This window comes from Amblyomma mixtum, chromosome 5 (assembly GCF_055824585.1).
Source record: "Amblyomma mixtum isolate Tamu chromosome 5, ASM5582458v1, whole genome shotgun sequence".
Lineage (NCBI taxonomy): Eukaryota > Metazoa > Arthropoda > Arachnida > Ixodida > Ixodidae > Amblyomma > Amblyomma mixtum.
In genome coordinates, this window is record NC_143016.1 from 21,685,792 (window position 1) to 21,702,020 (window position 16,229).

Here is a 16,229-nt window from a genome sequence, read left to right on the forward strand (position 1 = left end):
CCAACTAGCCCACATGGCTACCTTGTTACAGTTTTATGCCACCTCTGCCTTTACCAGGACGCGTCTGATGGTTATGTGTGTAAACAGAGGCCAGAACTCACTCAACCGCCGGGTTGTATGGACAGGGAAGGACGGCCCCTGCACCAAGGAGAATGACACCTCCAGGAGAAATTTGTGCTTTAAAGCTTTGCAAACTCGTACAGTAGTAATCATTACGGCATGCGTTCTTGGTGGTCTGGGGCTTCGTTATCCACTGGTAGCGAAGGGGGATAGAATAATTTTCGATTCCGTTTCAGTTTTTTTTTTTACTCTCCGTTTTTGTCCCACACACTTGCTAGCTGTAACTAGAATCAGACAGCCGCACGAGCGGTTGTTAAGAACCGTATAAGATCGGACAAATAGAACTGTATTTAATAGCCTTACATTCTATACGCGCCTTCTATAAACAAACTGCTCACCAACAAACTGAGCGCGCAGGGTGCTGCCAATTGCTCGGTTTCCGAAAAAGGCAACCTTATTTTCACTTCCCACACGCGCACATGATTAGAAATGTATATTCATATTTAAAGTAGTACTTGGTTATTACAGCTGATGAGCAAAAAAAGGCAAAATGGTGTTACTTTATCAGTTAAAACTGAGGCATCGGAGACTGACTATAGCTTCTCTAAATTGTTTTCTGCATAAGCTGCATGGCAAGCACTGGGTGTTGCACGCCTATCTTGTTTAATGCGGTAAATTGCGCTTTTATTTCTGTGATCCGTCCGTTTTACAAAAGACTTCATCACTAATGCCATACATTTGAAATTCCATCCAAAAGAACGCCGTCCATCTAGCAGTCTGATTTCACACCGCATGGTTGCAAACACTAGACAGCGATCTCTTCTTTATCGTTCGTTTATTCCTTTACGCAATCGAAAAACGAGGCTGTTTGGGCCGCACACGGCTACCATTACTGATGAACAAGCGCGAGTTCACCCTGTAATTTTCAAACGAGTGTTCTTCTCCATAGGTGGCGCCTAGAAGCAGTTCTCCGTAGCGTCGCCATGTTGAATCAACTAAGGCGCCGCCTGCACGTCGTGAAAATCACCAACAGGGCACAACGGCTCATTTTGTCGGGTGGCGGCTATGTGAACAAGATATTTGTCGGTGAAAGAGTCCCTTGAACTCTTTATTACAAACTCTGACCATGTTTCTCAAGCTTTGAATCGATGTATTTGGTTTGTGCAGTGAGAAGTAAAACGCTTTCGTATACATCCACAACCCGCATTTGGCTTAGGAGGTGAAATTTGCGTCTTATGATTCAGACATTTTACTTTGGCTCACTTCAGCTCCGCCGCGGTGGCTCAGTGGTTAAGGCGCTCGGCTGCTGAACCTAAAGACGCGGGTTCGATCCCGGCCGTGGCGGCTGAATTTCTTGAAGGCGAAATTCTAGAGGCCCGTGTGCTGTGCGATGTCAGTGCACGTTAAAGAACCCCAGGTGGTCGAAATTTCCGGAGCCCTCCACTACGGTGTCTCTCATAGCCTCAGTCGCTTTGGGACGTTAAACCCCAATAAACCAACCAAACCAACTTTGGCTCACTTCAGACAGGCTAACTTAGAAACAAAAAAAAAGCGACCAGTGGTCGCACAGTGCGATACGAGAAACCTGCGTTATCAGTATTGGTTTTACATTTAGCTTTCCATTTTCGATTTTATCTTGATCGCTTTCCCGCTGCATCTTTGAATTTGATTACGCCACCGCTTTTTCGTTCCACTGCTGCTCGGGCTTGTGGGGATAAGAGGCTTCTGCAGGGTTGATGTGGGTGGTGTGAGAGGCAGGTCTTCTTCTGGAAGGCGCAGGTGCGTATATAGGTGGGTGGAGCTTCTGGACGATGGAGGTGGGTGGCGACTTGACTTCGCCGCTGCATGGGGTTCTGATGGGCCAAAGGCGGCGGTGGGGACAGGCACGTGGGTGGCAGGTGCACCTTTGCTGGAGGGTACCTTGAGGTGACCCCACTGGAAGGTGCTTTTTCCGGAGGATGACTCGAGAGTTGGAGGTTTCAGACACACACATGCACCCCCACGTACGCCCACGCAAACATGCACGCACGCATGCACGCGCGCGCGCGCACACGCACACGCACACACACACACACACACACACACACACACACACACACACACACACACACACACACACACACGCACACACTCGCACACACTCGCACAAACGCACGCACGCACGCACACACACACACACACACACGCACGCACGCACGCACACGCACAAACGCACAAACGCACGCACGCACGCGTTTTCGGGAAAAGGGCACTATGCTGCTAACGCAGTAAAAACCGCGCACATTCTTGCTTCAAAGAAAGCAGGCTAGTGCTCTCTGCCCTGTCACTATCAGAATTCCTGCAATCGTTTCAAACGGAAGTTTCCCAACGTATAGTCAGAGGAATCAGCGTTTTCAAGTGTTTGTACAAAAAAGATACGCATGCTCTAAAGCTAACCGCAAACTCTATCTGCAGCAATCTGAGAAACCTAACAGTAATGGTCCCCTTAGTTCTTTGCCTCTTCATTTAGTTTTTCAAATAGGTTCAATCCACACGCGCGAGAGCGTGGTGTTTTCAGCATCAGCGGCTGCCGACATACCGGACAAAAGAATCGTCCTAATGAACGCGCCAGGAGAACGAATCTGAACAGAACTGCGGCGCGCCGGCAAAACGGAGTTCTCCGGGCAAAGGCAATGAATCAGAACGCGTGATTCAATGAAGCGCACTGCGAATGAATGAGGAAGCGCTGTTTGAAGAACGCGCTCTAATGACCCCGGACGCATCTGTTCACGGCTCACAAAGCGAGTCATTGCGGTTCGCCGTACAAAAGAAACAGGCCGCCTCCCTTAATAAGCTGACTTTAAGCTGGCGCCAGATAGAGCAGGATGCAGCACATTTAATGCGAGCAATATTCCTTGTTCCTTTCTATCAGAATTGATACGCAGAATGCATGCGTAAATTTCGCGTCCCTGCGAGGCGGGTCTGTGCTATTAGCTTCTAGGGTTTCGTAAACAGCTAACATAAACTCAACAAGAAGAGGCACTCGTGGTAGAAGCCCTGTTTTCGAGTCAGTACAAGCACGTTGGAACTGGAAATTGTTGCAATTAGTCGTCGACGCAAAGAACTAGGTATGCTGAATGTTTGTGTCAGCTGAGTGCTCTGACTTACTATAAAGAAGAGCACTGACTTACCATAAAGCGTAAACTTCAGTTGGTTCACATGGTCTGCGTTGAAATAATATTTAGCGAGACAGCCATCAGTTGTAAAAGTTGTTTCGCTTCAACGCTGAATGAACTAGACTAGCTTGCTCACTTTAACATAATAGCCTTTAAGAAGGCGATGCATGAAATGGCTCGCTCTGGTGTGTGGGTTTAACATCCCAAAGCAACTCAGGCCATAAAGCAAGCCGTACTGGAGGGTTCCGGATGATTTCGACTTAATGTGTTTTTTAACTTCGACTGACATAGCACAGTACGCAGGCCTCTAGCATTTCATCTGCATTTAAATGCCACCACAGCGCCGGAATTCAACCCCGTCTTTCGGGTCAGCTATAGCAGCCTAGTACCATAACCACTGAGCTAGCGAAGCGGCCAATAAATGAATTGGGACAGTGGGCTGACACCGGAAACATTCTCCCGTTGCTAATTGCCACATACTTACCTCATGCAAGCGGAAATTAAGATCCCGAACATGGTAAGAACTTGTTCGCTTCAACTTTAAGTAGTCGTCAGCATCATCAAAGAACCGTTCGTTCCGTGTCTGGATTGCGGTTAAACTTTTACACCGGCTAGTAAAGGTTCTAGATGTTCAACGCGGACTGCTGGAGAAGCTGCGGTAGCTGGTGAACTGCTTTGAAATGTCAGTGTTTTAACTCATCGGCAGCTACACCTCTACCTGCGTCATTAATCACAATGTACCTTCGTGAAGGCACGCGCTTGATATAATATGAAAATCGCCAACTTACTTTTTGTTTTTATTCGCATATTCGTTTTTCGATCTTCTTTTTTTCTGATGTTTGTCTGGGCGTTATGTTTATGTGATATCGGAAAAAAATGCTGCAGCGAATGCCCCACCCTACTGCAACCCTCAGGACCACTTTTACGCCATTGTTGTCAAATGCATGGTCATAGAACTGCGAATTTTCTGCAGAGCATTGGCGCGCGCAGGCTGCGAAAGTGGTCACCACTTGTGCTGTGTGAGAAAGGCGTGCGAGGATGCCAACCTCAGAAGTATCCTTATCATTCTTCCTTTTATAGTTTACACATAAGCTTGCTATAGTCGAATAGCTGCCCTGCGTCAGGCCTTTCCTATTTTCCTTCGGGATGAATTCATCGTCAGCTTCGGTGACTGTGTTATTAAAGTACTCTTTATGCGTTTACGTATTGCCTTCACTGTATTTGTATGGCGTGATGTTTTATATCTTCTCTGCAGGTCTGCACAACACCCACTGCATGAACATCAATCTATGCTAATGATTATTGATAGTTAGGCTTAGTTCAACGACGTTGTTATGCCACGCTTGCCGTAGCGCTAGAAGCTCGCGCGTTTAACGATTATTGATAGTTAGGCTTAGTTCTACGGCGCTGTTACACCGCGCTCAATGCAGCGCTAGCAGTGGGCGCGTTTAAACAAACTGCGCACACCTCTCCTCCAGTGGCCATTTTGTACCAAGACTCAGACGGTGAGTTAAGGGAGGGCGCCTGCTTTAAGGCCAGGTCCACCCTATGCTAAGCCTGGGGAATTTGCGCTTCCTCGCAAATGGCCCTTACTCTTCAGGATTAACGGCTGCAGCAAAACCATGCTGTCAGATTATTGACGTGAGCACTCACTGCCGATACGATCGGCACGTGTCCCTTTTAATGAGCGCCGCGGTGCTGGAGATGCTTGCCATCTACGGCGTTCATACTTTTTGTGTCTCTTTTACCTTAAACCGGGCATAACGCAGTACCGTGTTTTAGTGCTGTTATTTTTTATGGTAAAAATGCTAATCCGGCTCACGCTGAAATGCTAAATCGTCATGCCCTACATCTGTAGGGCATGTAGAGATGTAGGGAAATGTAGAGAAGTGCTTGCAAGTTTAAAGGGCACATGCTAAATCGCATATAAACAACCTCATTGAGTGCACTCTCCTTAGCAGGGAACGAATAATTTTCTTTACGAAAAATAAATACAAACTGATCATGTGGTGAGGAACAGTTTTATTCTCAATCGGCAAAACGAGCACGAGATGAGCGAAGAAATGACGAAACGGCTTTTTGGCAGCACGGTCGCGAAACAGTACTGCCAGTTTGACACATTCGAACCAGGAAATGGCGGCGCATTTGACCGCAGTACAGCACCACGGACAATAAATGACAACAGTCAGGCGCAGTTAACACGAGAACTCGGTTTGCATGCTGCAGCGGCAAAGAAAAGCAAGTCATTTCTGGCATGTATGCTCCATTTGCGAAGACTGCATGGGCAGCGCTGGCGACCCTTTTGGCATTCAGGCTTTGAAATGCCGACACGAAAAGTTAACAAGCTAGCGTTGCACGTGAAAAACAGGCATGGTAACAATTCTCAAGATGTAAAAGGAAAAAGGACAACAACAGTGTCTTTGGATTGCCGTAAATAACTGGAGGGACATGGGCTGACCGTGCAAAGCCCAGAGGATATTCTGGCTAGCACAGCATTGTAGATCAGCTCTCAAGTTTTAGTGCGAAAGCACCACTTTAAACTGTTCCAACCAAAACTGTTGTGTGCAGCCTCGGAGTAACTCGGTTAAGCTCGGCCTAGCTCGGAGGATCGCCAGCTGTAGCCAATGGGAGAGTGACCTTTATGGTTACCTTGGCACCCTCAAGGTCCCTTGCTTTCTCACGTCTACTCAGTTCATCTACGCTTTTTCAGTAATATCATGGAAGCATCGAGCAGATGCTTGGTCACCGACCCATGAAGGATCGCAATGGCGAAACGGGAGAGGTTATGGGTATGCGCACAGGGCTCTTGACAGTTTAAACGTTGTCTGCTCGGCTGTTCTGCTGGCATGTCTCAACCCGCTGCTCTTCAGAGGTTTGTGCCACATAAGTAAAACAACCGCGGAGACGACGCTGCAACTAACATTGTTAGACAAGGTCGGTTTAAGAGCTCCGCTAGGGGGCGGCTGAAACGGTGGTCGCGAGAACTAGCGGCGCTGTGATGCAGCGGTTATTCGATGCGCCACTGCCCTGAGATGGCAGGTGCTGCCACAGTAGGTCTTCTGTGACCCAGGTTGCTCTCCCCAAGCAACCTCTCGCGACCAGTCATTAATGTAACTGCCACCTAACACGATGGGCCGTTTGCTAACAAACCGGTGCGCAGGTTGTAATATGACGCCACATGGTTACGTCACCTAGGTGGCCTACCTGCATGGTAGGTTGCTTCTCTGGGAATTTAAAGTGCAGCTTCTTTGGACAGAAATTTTGAATATTAAAGTATGGTTTTGAAAATATTAAAGATAATGGTCCATTCTTCTGATATGTAGCGAAATCTTTATTTTAAAGGGTTTCCAACAATCGTATCGAACACTTAACACTGCCATAGAAAACGAATGAGGAGTGTTTTTCACAATAGCAAGTCCGTTAATAAGAAAAAAAATACAAGTCTGCTGTTGGGTGATTGCGGATACATTAATTGTCAGAGTGAAATCTTACATTATATAAAAAAATTGCGTTCATAAACGGTTTCCCGTTGAAAAAGGCTTTTGTTCGGAATTGCTGGGTATGTCCGTGGATTTTTCGCTCACGGTCAACGACGACAACGCCGGATTCTCTGCGACGCGAGCTCCTTTACGCTATCGCGTTTAAAGGACTCACCTGCACGAATGGGTGTGGCGCCGTCTGCCTTTCCGGAGGCGTAGCAGGCAACGCACGAGACGTTTAGGAAAGCGCAATTGCAGCGTCGTTAGTTCAAGCGCCGCCCACGGTATCCACGATAGCTAGCGGGCGGGTATGGGAAGCTATGAAACTAATTGGTCTATGAACGATAGCTGCTGCTGACACGCTATGTGTGCACGCTCGAAATCTTGTGCGTTTCGCCACTGCTCCCCATCATGGGAGGCTAAACGACCGCCTGGTGGGTCGACACTGCCGTGACATTGCTAAAAAATTGTAGAGCTGTACCTTATTATGTTAAGTAGGCCAAAGTTGGGAGAGAGAACAGAGCGCCGTCATCCTCTCTTTCGCCCAATGTTTAGCAGTGCCAGCTCCACAGACATTACCGCAGACTCAGCTCAACGGACAGAGATGTAGTTCTCGTTTGCGCACAGACATACCCATAAACACATAGGCACATGCGCACTGACAGACAACAAAACATATCCAAACACGCGCTCCAGTGCACGCATACACAAAGAAAGAGTGAAAGTAGTGGCGCGCATGAGGCCTGGGTTCGACACTAAGTGGATTGTGTCTGCAAAGTCCTCAAGCGTTTGAGCAATGAATGGTTTTATAATATTTCAACGATACCGATGCGCTGCATTTATACGACATGAGAAAATAAAGTATATGTGTATTCGTGTGTGGGAGGTGCTGAAGTTGGATTGATTATAAGGGAGAAAGTGTATGATGTCCAACAAGAAGAGGTTGTCTGTACGGGTTCATATTCTCTCTAACGGCATATACAGTCTGCATACGCTTGGTGCGTAGTGGTAACATTGTTCCACCCGAGCACGTATGGGTTGTATGCATCCATCCTGACCCATAGGTCATATTAATTCGCTCTCTACATTTTCGGTTTAACACTTCTCCCCTTCCTCCCTTTCAACAAGGCGTGAGCAAGTGTCCACTTCAAGTGAAAAGATTTATTGTTCTTTTTCTGCCCTCTAGCCGTTTAAAGTCTCCACAGTTTTCTCTTCTCAATACCATCATTGTTAATGGAGCACTTTTAGTAGTAAATGGCGGCTGGCTGCCCGTTTGACACTTGCGACAATGACATTCTCAGCGCCGCTCGTCGGTAGCAAGACAGCGAACTGAGGGTGTAGAGATTATATGTAAACGTTCTGTGAATGACGTTTCAGTTGTAGGGCTGGCTGCTTTACGTTTCTTCAGTCTTTTCGCGTCTTTGATTACTCGCGATGTCCGGCCACGTTCACTACAACGTGTACCGAGCGCAGACATCGCGACCCTTAAATCTTAAATCTCACTGATAGCTCTGGATCTTCGGTTTTTACTTTGTCGTGGTCGGGACTAGAAAATGCCTGATGTGTCGGTAGTGGTCGGCATTATTTGTGCATTGGCTACTTATCTTTGTTTAGTCATGCAAGTTTATTAGCTTCTGGGAGGGTTTGTTGTTTTTCCTGTCTAATTGCGTGTTAATGCTTTCATCAACGGTTAGTTCCCTTCTCAACGACGTTGTCTCAGGTGCCACTGGTGTCCTCAGAGAACAGTGCTCATCCGGACTCAACACAGCGACACATACGAACCAGTCGCTGGCGAGACTGGCTCTCCCAGAGTGCGGTCCTTTGGCACGTTGGCGCGAAGGACTGAGCTCGTACACTGAACCTCGATGCAGCTGGTCTCGGCCAAGTCCTTCTGCTGCGGTACGCAAGCCGGGTGCCGTACGCGCGCAGTGCGGCCGAGGCGGCCAGCATCGGGGGAGGCGTGCCACTAGGAATGCCTCCGGACGCCCATGTCGATGTTGTCGAGCCCCTTGCGCGGCGTCGGGTACACGGGCGAGCTCTGGCGGCTGGTGTTGACGTCGGTTCCTTGCGTGGTCATCTCGGGGAGGACGGTGGCCGCACTGCGCGGGTGCGCGCCGTCGGCAGCTTTGTCCTGGCGGCAGCAGCACACCTGCTGCCTCAGCGCTTGCACCAGGTTCCGGTTGAAGAACAGGTAGATCCACGGGTTGACGCAGCTATTGAGGCTGTTGAGCAGCATGAGGATGGTCACCGTAGCGTCTGCAACAGTGGGAGATGGAGAAGAAAGACAACTATAAGCGAGAACATACTATGAGGAAGCCAACCGACATCGACACCAAGGAAATCATAGAAGAAATAGATCTTTTTTTAGTTTGTGATGTTGGTTAATGGAAATTCAGTAGTGCAACCACTTCATGGATGAAAATTAAGTCATTGGAAAGAACAAGGAAGAGCATCGACATGCCCCCAGTCGGACCCGAACCCATGGCATTCGTATGCCGATTTGCCAATTAATCTATGGCGGCGGCTATCCAATCTTGTCTTCTACTTGCGGAGCTATTTATGTTGCGTAAGCGTAACCTTAGAAGTGTTCACCAATGCCACCCTCGTCCATAGCGGCGAACACTGAACGCCTTGCAATACCGTGAGTGCGAAGGGGTAAGTGATCGAGCGGTGTGGGCGGCAGCTTTGCTTGAACCCTCTCACGCTATACCCCAGATTTTTTTTTTTAAATTCCCCTATGTTTTCCTTGGTTTCGGTGACTAATGGCTTCCTTAATATATCATATCATAACGAGCCCCTTATTTTCCTACCTCTGTGTGCTGAATAAGTGAGAGCGGTGTTCCTAAATGAGCAGCATCTACTCTATGCCTTCCACACACACACCCGCATCTCAGTGGCTGTGGAGTTCGGCTGTTGAGCATGAGGTTGCAGGATCAAAAACGCTCATGCGGCGTGCTATGTCAGCGCACGTTGAATAACACTAGGTGGTCGAAATTAATACGGAGCCGTCCACTACGACGACTCTTTCTCTTGTCCTCTGTTCCCCCCTCCGTTGAAAATTCCCTCATGGCATTGTTAAGGTGACTACATGAGAGAAGAAAGTTACAGCGCTTTTCCCTCGCTCAGATCCAACCCACAATCTCCACCAACACTTACGTACACGCCCATTAGAGTCAGGAGACCAAACTTTTCTGTGGCTTATGCTGACCAAGGTTGCTCTTTTATTGTTCAATAGAAGCTGGCCAAACTAGCATTCTAATTAATGCTCGATTCTACCGCTTACAAAGCAAGACAAGTTTTCAGGGCGGTGATTAACGGCTCGTGTTATACCCATGCAAGACACCACATGTCCCAACTGCTGGCAGCACGTTTTCGTAAGTCATGTCTCCAGTTACCTGAACGCAGCTCGGCGTAGAAAGCCAGTTAAAGGCAATCATATTCGATTAGTGAACTCATCCATCCGTGGGCTCCTTATGTAGTAGCCACAGCGTTTGCGACTGGAGCTGCATTCAAGCAACTTCAGCCTGGTAATGAACGCTGATCATCTGCGATGAAAGGAAGGCGCGAACTGTTTCTTTTTCAGAGCTCTTTTAACCAACCTCAGCTTTCGCCGATGTTTGTCTGTCCGAAGCTTCTTAAACGTGGCAACCTGCCCACATTGGGTTGTGGGCAACCTACCAGCTGGCTTCATGGCCAACTATGCAGAATATTTTTTGGCAAAACACTTTATGGCTGCTAGTTGGTTTCGAATCCGTGGCGGCACGAACAGACCAGCTTCGCTGGCCACATCATTAGACCACTACATCATCGCCGAAGCCGAACATCCCGCGTGTTTAAATGCCAGTCTCTGGAGCTGTGCTTAGGATGTGACAGTTTCTCATCGTTCTATCCGTGCGCAGTGGATCCACAGCACGTCGCTACCGCATTGCTCTTTTAAACAAAGCCTCAAACTGAAGTTGAAAACGAAGTGCGGGCGCACCTAATTCGCATTTGGCTTAACCACACTAAATCGTCCGTCACATAATTTTTTTTATCCTTGGACCGTGCAACTCATCCGGCAGCCTCGCTAAGCTCTTGAGAGCCCCGGGGTTTGTTTCAAGAGCTCCGACATCGCGCCGCCCTGCACGTTTCTGCGTTTTACTCTCTTCGCTCTAATTTTCTGAGCAAGAAGCAGACTTCCTCCTCGGAAATCTACTCTAAATCCTGAATCTCAAATCCCTGCAGCCCTCCCCGCCAACGGGCTGGATTTTCTGTTTACTTCCGTGCACTCTTTTCCTCCCTAATCAGAATTTCCTTCTGTCACCTCCAGAACCGAGCTGCCCTGAAGGGACGTGAGTCGCTACAGCATGCCTTGTGAAGCAGCCTGAAGTCATAAAATAATAAAAAAAAGAAACTGCACACAACGCGGCGTGTGTTCACGCGCGAGCTCCCGGTTAAGCGAGAAGGAACGAGAAAAGAGCAGAGGCCCAGTGCATCCCTGTCGTCCAAGATAATTAGAGTTTTCTGCGCGATTGAGCAGAAGCGCGGAAAAAAGAGGGGAGGAAGTAAAAAAAAAAAAAAAGCGCCGCTCGAAGCGCTCAGACAGGCGTAAAATAGTTAGCGATGTTATGCTCACGTTACATGTTCTGCCAGCGCGTTTCTACGGCACTGCGCACTGTCGGCACTGTTACCAGCGCCTAAGCACGACCTCCGGTGAAATAATTTTAGAAATCTCATTACTGAATGAAAAATTTATTTTTAGGCACAGAAAGAAGCAGCAACTTTCTCATTTCTCGGTGGAGACCTAATCTGCGCCGTGAGGGAAGAGGTGAAGCAGGCAGAGAAACGGAGGCCGTAGTGGAGGGCTGCGGAATGATTTTGACCCCCCCGGGGTTCTTTAGCGTGCACTGACATCGCACATCACACACGCCGGTTCTTGCGTTTCACCTCCATGGAAACGCGGCTGCCTCGGCTGGGAATGAGCCTGGGTTTTCCGGCTCAGCATAGCCGAGCGGTTTGTGTATTCGTAGCAGCATGAAGATTAAAATGTAGAAGCGGCCCTTCTCCTTAATGAAGCGAATCATATTTTCCGCCTTGACAGGGCTGCTTGTAGCGCACGTTTTGTCTTCTCGAATTACCACTAAGGAGCTCGTAGATATAACAACAACTAGCCAGCTTGTGCGACAAAATATTTAAATAATTACAATAATTAATTCATTTCCTGATTAACGCACCGGACAAATTTCAGGGCAGTCTAAAGGCCCTGCAGTGCCTCTGATGCCTGCACACACGAACGTATAAAAGTAAATTTAGAAAATAGATGGAAAGGGCATAAACCTACAGCAATTTAACTGTGTCAGCACACGTTTCAGCAAAGCGTCCTGAGATTATAAACGGGATAACGAGTCGCGCTAAGCGAAAACACTATAAACTTCGTGACTGCTGATTTCCGAAATGAGATGAGGAGTTCTTCTTTTCCTCGCTCAGTCAAACCTTTCGTTCTTTCACTGGTTCTCTTTATTTGGTAGGAGCCATCCTTGCGCCAGGAGTTGATTCGAGGTGTCAACAATGCTCGAAAGTCAGAGCACGCCGGCTGTTACACAGGCACTCTGGGAGGGCGCAGACACTCGCCTCAGGTGGTGTATTGTCACCGACACGTGTTTATTCACTTCCATTTCATTTGATTTAGTGTTTGTTCGTGACATTGGCCAAACGCTAGCAGTGCCGTCGTCGTTCATCATTATGCGAGTGGAGTGAAGGAGCGGAAGGGAGGATGAAGGGCAAGCTAGGCATGAAGGGCACATGGCAACTTCTACGTCACTTCATAGACCCGACAAAGTCAAAGTAGGAAAGCAGGAAAAATATCGCGAAAACCCTGCAAGGAAACCTGCTCTCTAATGAAACAGTAGTAAAGGAGATAAAGGGGAGATACTTAAACACTGACGCCCAAATACTCATATGTGCAGCCACCGCTAAGGTCGGGCGGCCGGAAGATGCAGAGACAGCGGCTGCGTCTCGTAATCACGTCCACCGGGGCTAAATATATCTTTAGCGATCCAAAACTGGGATTAAAAATTTTGCAGACGGTTGGTTGAATTATACAGCCAGCAGCATTATTAGAAATATAAATAACTTAGACTACCGAATCGAAATTATATGGGTCCCTGCGCATTCTTGCCATCCTTGGAATGATGCAGCCCACTATTCTGCCCTAGGATTCATCAGCCTGGCTGTGGGTTTCCCAAACCTGAGATGGGCTAGGGAACACATGGTTACGTACCACGAAATAACGATTCACTGCTGAAATTATAGAATGTACCTCCTGCCGTCCGGCAAATCTCTTTCCAAACTCGAGAAGGTAGTATGGAGGCAACTACAGACAGATAGTTTACCCCATCCATATAAATGCTCCATCGCTTGTCCCGGATCATATTCTCCAGTAAGCTCATTCTGTGGCCATCCCAAGGCCGACATAGCTAATATGTTATACGAATGCTTTGCCTCTTTAACCAAGCAGAATGGGTGTGTGTGTTTGTGTGTGTGTGTGTGTGGGGGGGGGGGGGGTGCAGTCACCAACTCGGCCCTCAAGCCCAAGAGAGGGCCATGTGTCGGGCTTTGGAAGTTGCAACATGCCATTCCACGGATCCTCAAGGTCAGGAGAAGGAGGAGAAGAAAAGACTTGACAGCACTCGAAGATCTGCGAATTAACTGGTAGTTGACAAATAAAGTTTCGTAATCATCATACCTGAGGAGCAGCTGCTAAGAAGTGCAGAAACGACCACATATCCGCCCTGCGGGAGGCTTATTGATATTTCTTTTACGGCGTGAGACATTATACGGAGCCCACCTCGAGCCATCGAATGGTTGCACATGAAACGCATCGAAGGTCATCGATCAAAGCAGCCAGGAGGAAATGATGAGATTACGAATGGAAGGCCGGCGATGGGAGAACGAAGGGAAGAAGTAGGATGAGAAAATGGAGGGGCGCTGTTGCCGCCAAAGAGACTATATATTATCTTCTGACTTCTTTTGGCTTTGTAAGCATGCTCTGACTAAAACCCGGTGCGTAGTAAACATATGAGGCACAGTGAACACTGATGACAGAAAGTGAACGTTAAAAAAGATTCAGTCATAAATTTTTGTTTGGTTCAGGCGATTTAAAGTCCAAAAGCGACTCAGGCTATGAGGGACGCCGTAGTGGAGAGCTCCGGATAATTTCGACCAGCTGGGCTTCTTTGACGTGCACTCACATCGCACAGCACACGGGCCTCTCGCATTTCGCCTCCATCAAAATGCAACCGCCGCGGCCGGGATCGAACCCGCATCTTCCAGGTCAGCAGCCGAGCACCACAACCACTGAGCAACCGATGCGGGACAATAAATTTTCGCCTTGGTAGCGAAGGCCAAGCCCGGAAAGAGAAGAACAATGACAAGCAGAGCCCCGCAACCAACACCCCAAAACAACCGATTATGCTATCTTATTTTCAGACGCTTGAGGACGTTTTTCGCCCAAACTATTCAGTTCGAACGGACCGCCAGTCGCCTGCTATCTCCATTCACGGCAAACACACATTCAGCAAGGTAACAGTATACTTTCTGAGGGAAACTACTTTGATTAAGTATAAGTTTCACTGCGTTAGTGTACCACATGCAAGATTCAAATCAAACAGAACAATGTTTCAGGATTTGCGGACGTCATTATCACAATAGCAAGAAATGCAGCCACAACCGCCTACGCTCTACGCCTGAAACTCAATTACGTCCTATAGCCGCGCTTCATTCGCTTCTGGATTCGGCCCGATAGCTTCACAGACGCTACTCGAGTGATTATTTAGCCAATGAATTCATGAACTAAACAAGCCTTCCAGCTGCTTACGTTACAACGCTTAATGACAGGTAACATGCAGCTTTTCTAGCGAATTCTTTAGTGCCTACCACTTGTTGCCCCTGCCGTGGCCGACACGGCATTTACAGGAAAACAAAGACGAACAGAACGGAGGGATCGTGGGAGGAAATGCGGGAAGCAGAGATCACCGGAGCGCATCCGGCAGCCAGTCTGTTCCGGACGGCGTGACTGCGTTGTTGCCGCCGTCGCCGAGACGTCGGGGATAGAGTCTCGTTATGGTGCGATCAATTGGATCGCAGGGGCCTAATTTCTGGTTCTCGCTCGATTAAACTGCGCACCCGAAGGCGGCGCACCCGGATGTGCTTTGGGAAACCTGCCTTTTTCCTTCGTTGCTTGCGCTTTTTTTTATTGTTCTCTATACCAGGTCAGGATCAGTCAGGCCAACACTTTATGTGACCGCTAAGGCTATCTTGGGCAAGCACTTGTGCAAACACTTGGGTCTGACGCTGGGATACACCTTGTTGGTTGCATGACTTTTTACTTTTCCTCATCTTTCTATCTGCTTTTCACTTCCTGGACTTCGATCAACAAATCTTGCTACATTTGCTCCATCGTTTGTACGGTTCTACTCCTCAGCTTAAATGAAGGGCTCGGAACCAGCGAAGCTCACATCCGTGAGGCGGCGTTGAAGCTACACTTAGTGACAGCTTTGTGATTGATTTCATCATTTTCGGTCACTGGCGCTGGTCAGCCACGAGAGGCGAAGCGCGAGCCGCCCAGAAACGCTTATATAGAGCGAAAGACTACATACTTCAATCCAACTGGAAGGCGGAATGTTGGGCGAGTTGGTTTGCACTTGACATATTTAAAAGTGAGTGACACAGCTCAACTGCTGGTTAGCGGGAACGATGTATTACTTCCCCCACGCTTTATGTTGTTAGCAATGAGAGTAGCCGCAGATGTCTCGAGTCAGTGCTAGATTTACGTTGCTCCACTATACACTGCACTTACCCGCGGGTTCTGTGCGACGAAGCCAAAAGAACGGAAACCAGCGTGAGTTTTGCACTGTTCAAGCGCTACACAGGAGGCACAGAAGGACAGGGTATTGCGTTTCTGTCTGCGTCGTGTGTGCAGCGCTAGGGCAGCATATGAAGGAGACAACCGCAGAAGAGAAGTGTAAGCTTAGAAGAACAACTCTAAACCCACTGTTTTCTTTTGCATGGCTTTCGTGTGAACTGCACCGCTCGCGTTCTTCTAAGAGAGCTAAGCCGCGTGCATATTCGCCTTCAAACGTGGCGCGTCATGAGCCCAGCAATACCCCGATAAAGCCGGGTTGAACAGCGGGCGCTGTTTATACCTCTCTTGGTCGCATGTCCTGTTTTCAGGATATCCGCGTGGTCACTGCGCCGTTCTTGAGGAGGTTCGGCTTAGAAGAGCAGTGTTTGCTAAGAGGTGCTGCGCAGAAAGAGGGCTCCGCAATATCGACCCTGATTTTTGACTGAGCCATCCATGCCGCACCCCTAGGGGTAGAACAGCAAACTCTGTCGTGGCAAATGCTGGATTTGAGTTGAAGCGTAGTGGAGAACCGTACGATTACGTATTACGACACCCCAACGTAGTGCATCCCATGAGCGTGCGCATTTCCTGGAGGTGTACGTCCCCGCCTGCCACTACGCGGGCCGCAATGTACTGAACGGAGGGAAGCGTATT

General features: G+C 48.4%; 1 protein-coding gene across 1 annotated transcript in view; it reads right to left on the reverse strand.

The window, feature by feature from the left end:
- Nucleotides 1–7,914: 7,914 nt before the first annotated feature.
- Nucleotides 7,915–16,229, reverse strand: part of LOC149341504 (oxytocin receptor-like) — an 83,036-nt gene continuing 74,721 nt past the window's right edge. The window contains exon 3 of the mRNA XM_089541982.1: nt 7,915–8,950. Coding sequence (XP_089398108.1) covers nt 8,661–8,950 — 290 coding nt within the window. The 3' untranslated portion in view covers nt 7,915–8,660. The remainder of the gene's footprint in view (nt 8,951–16,229) is intronic.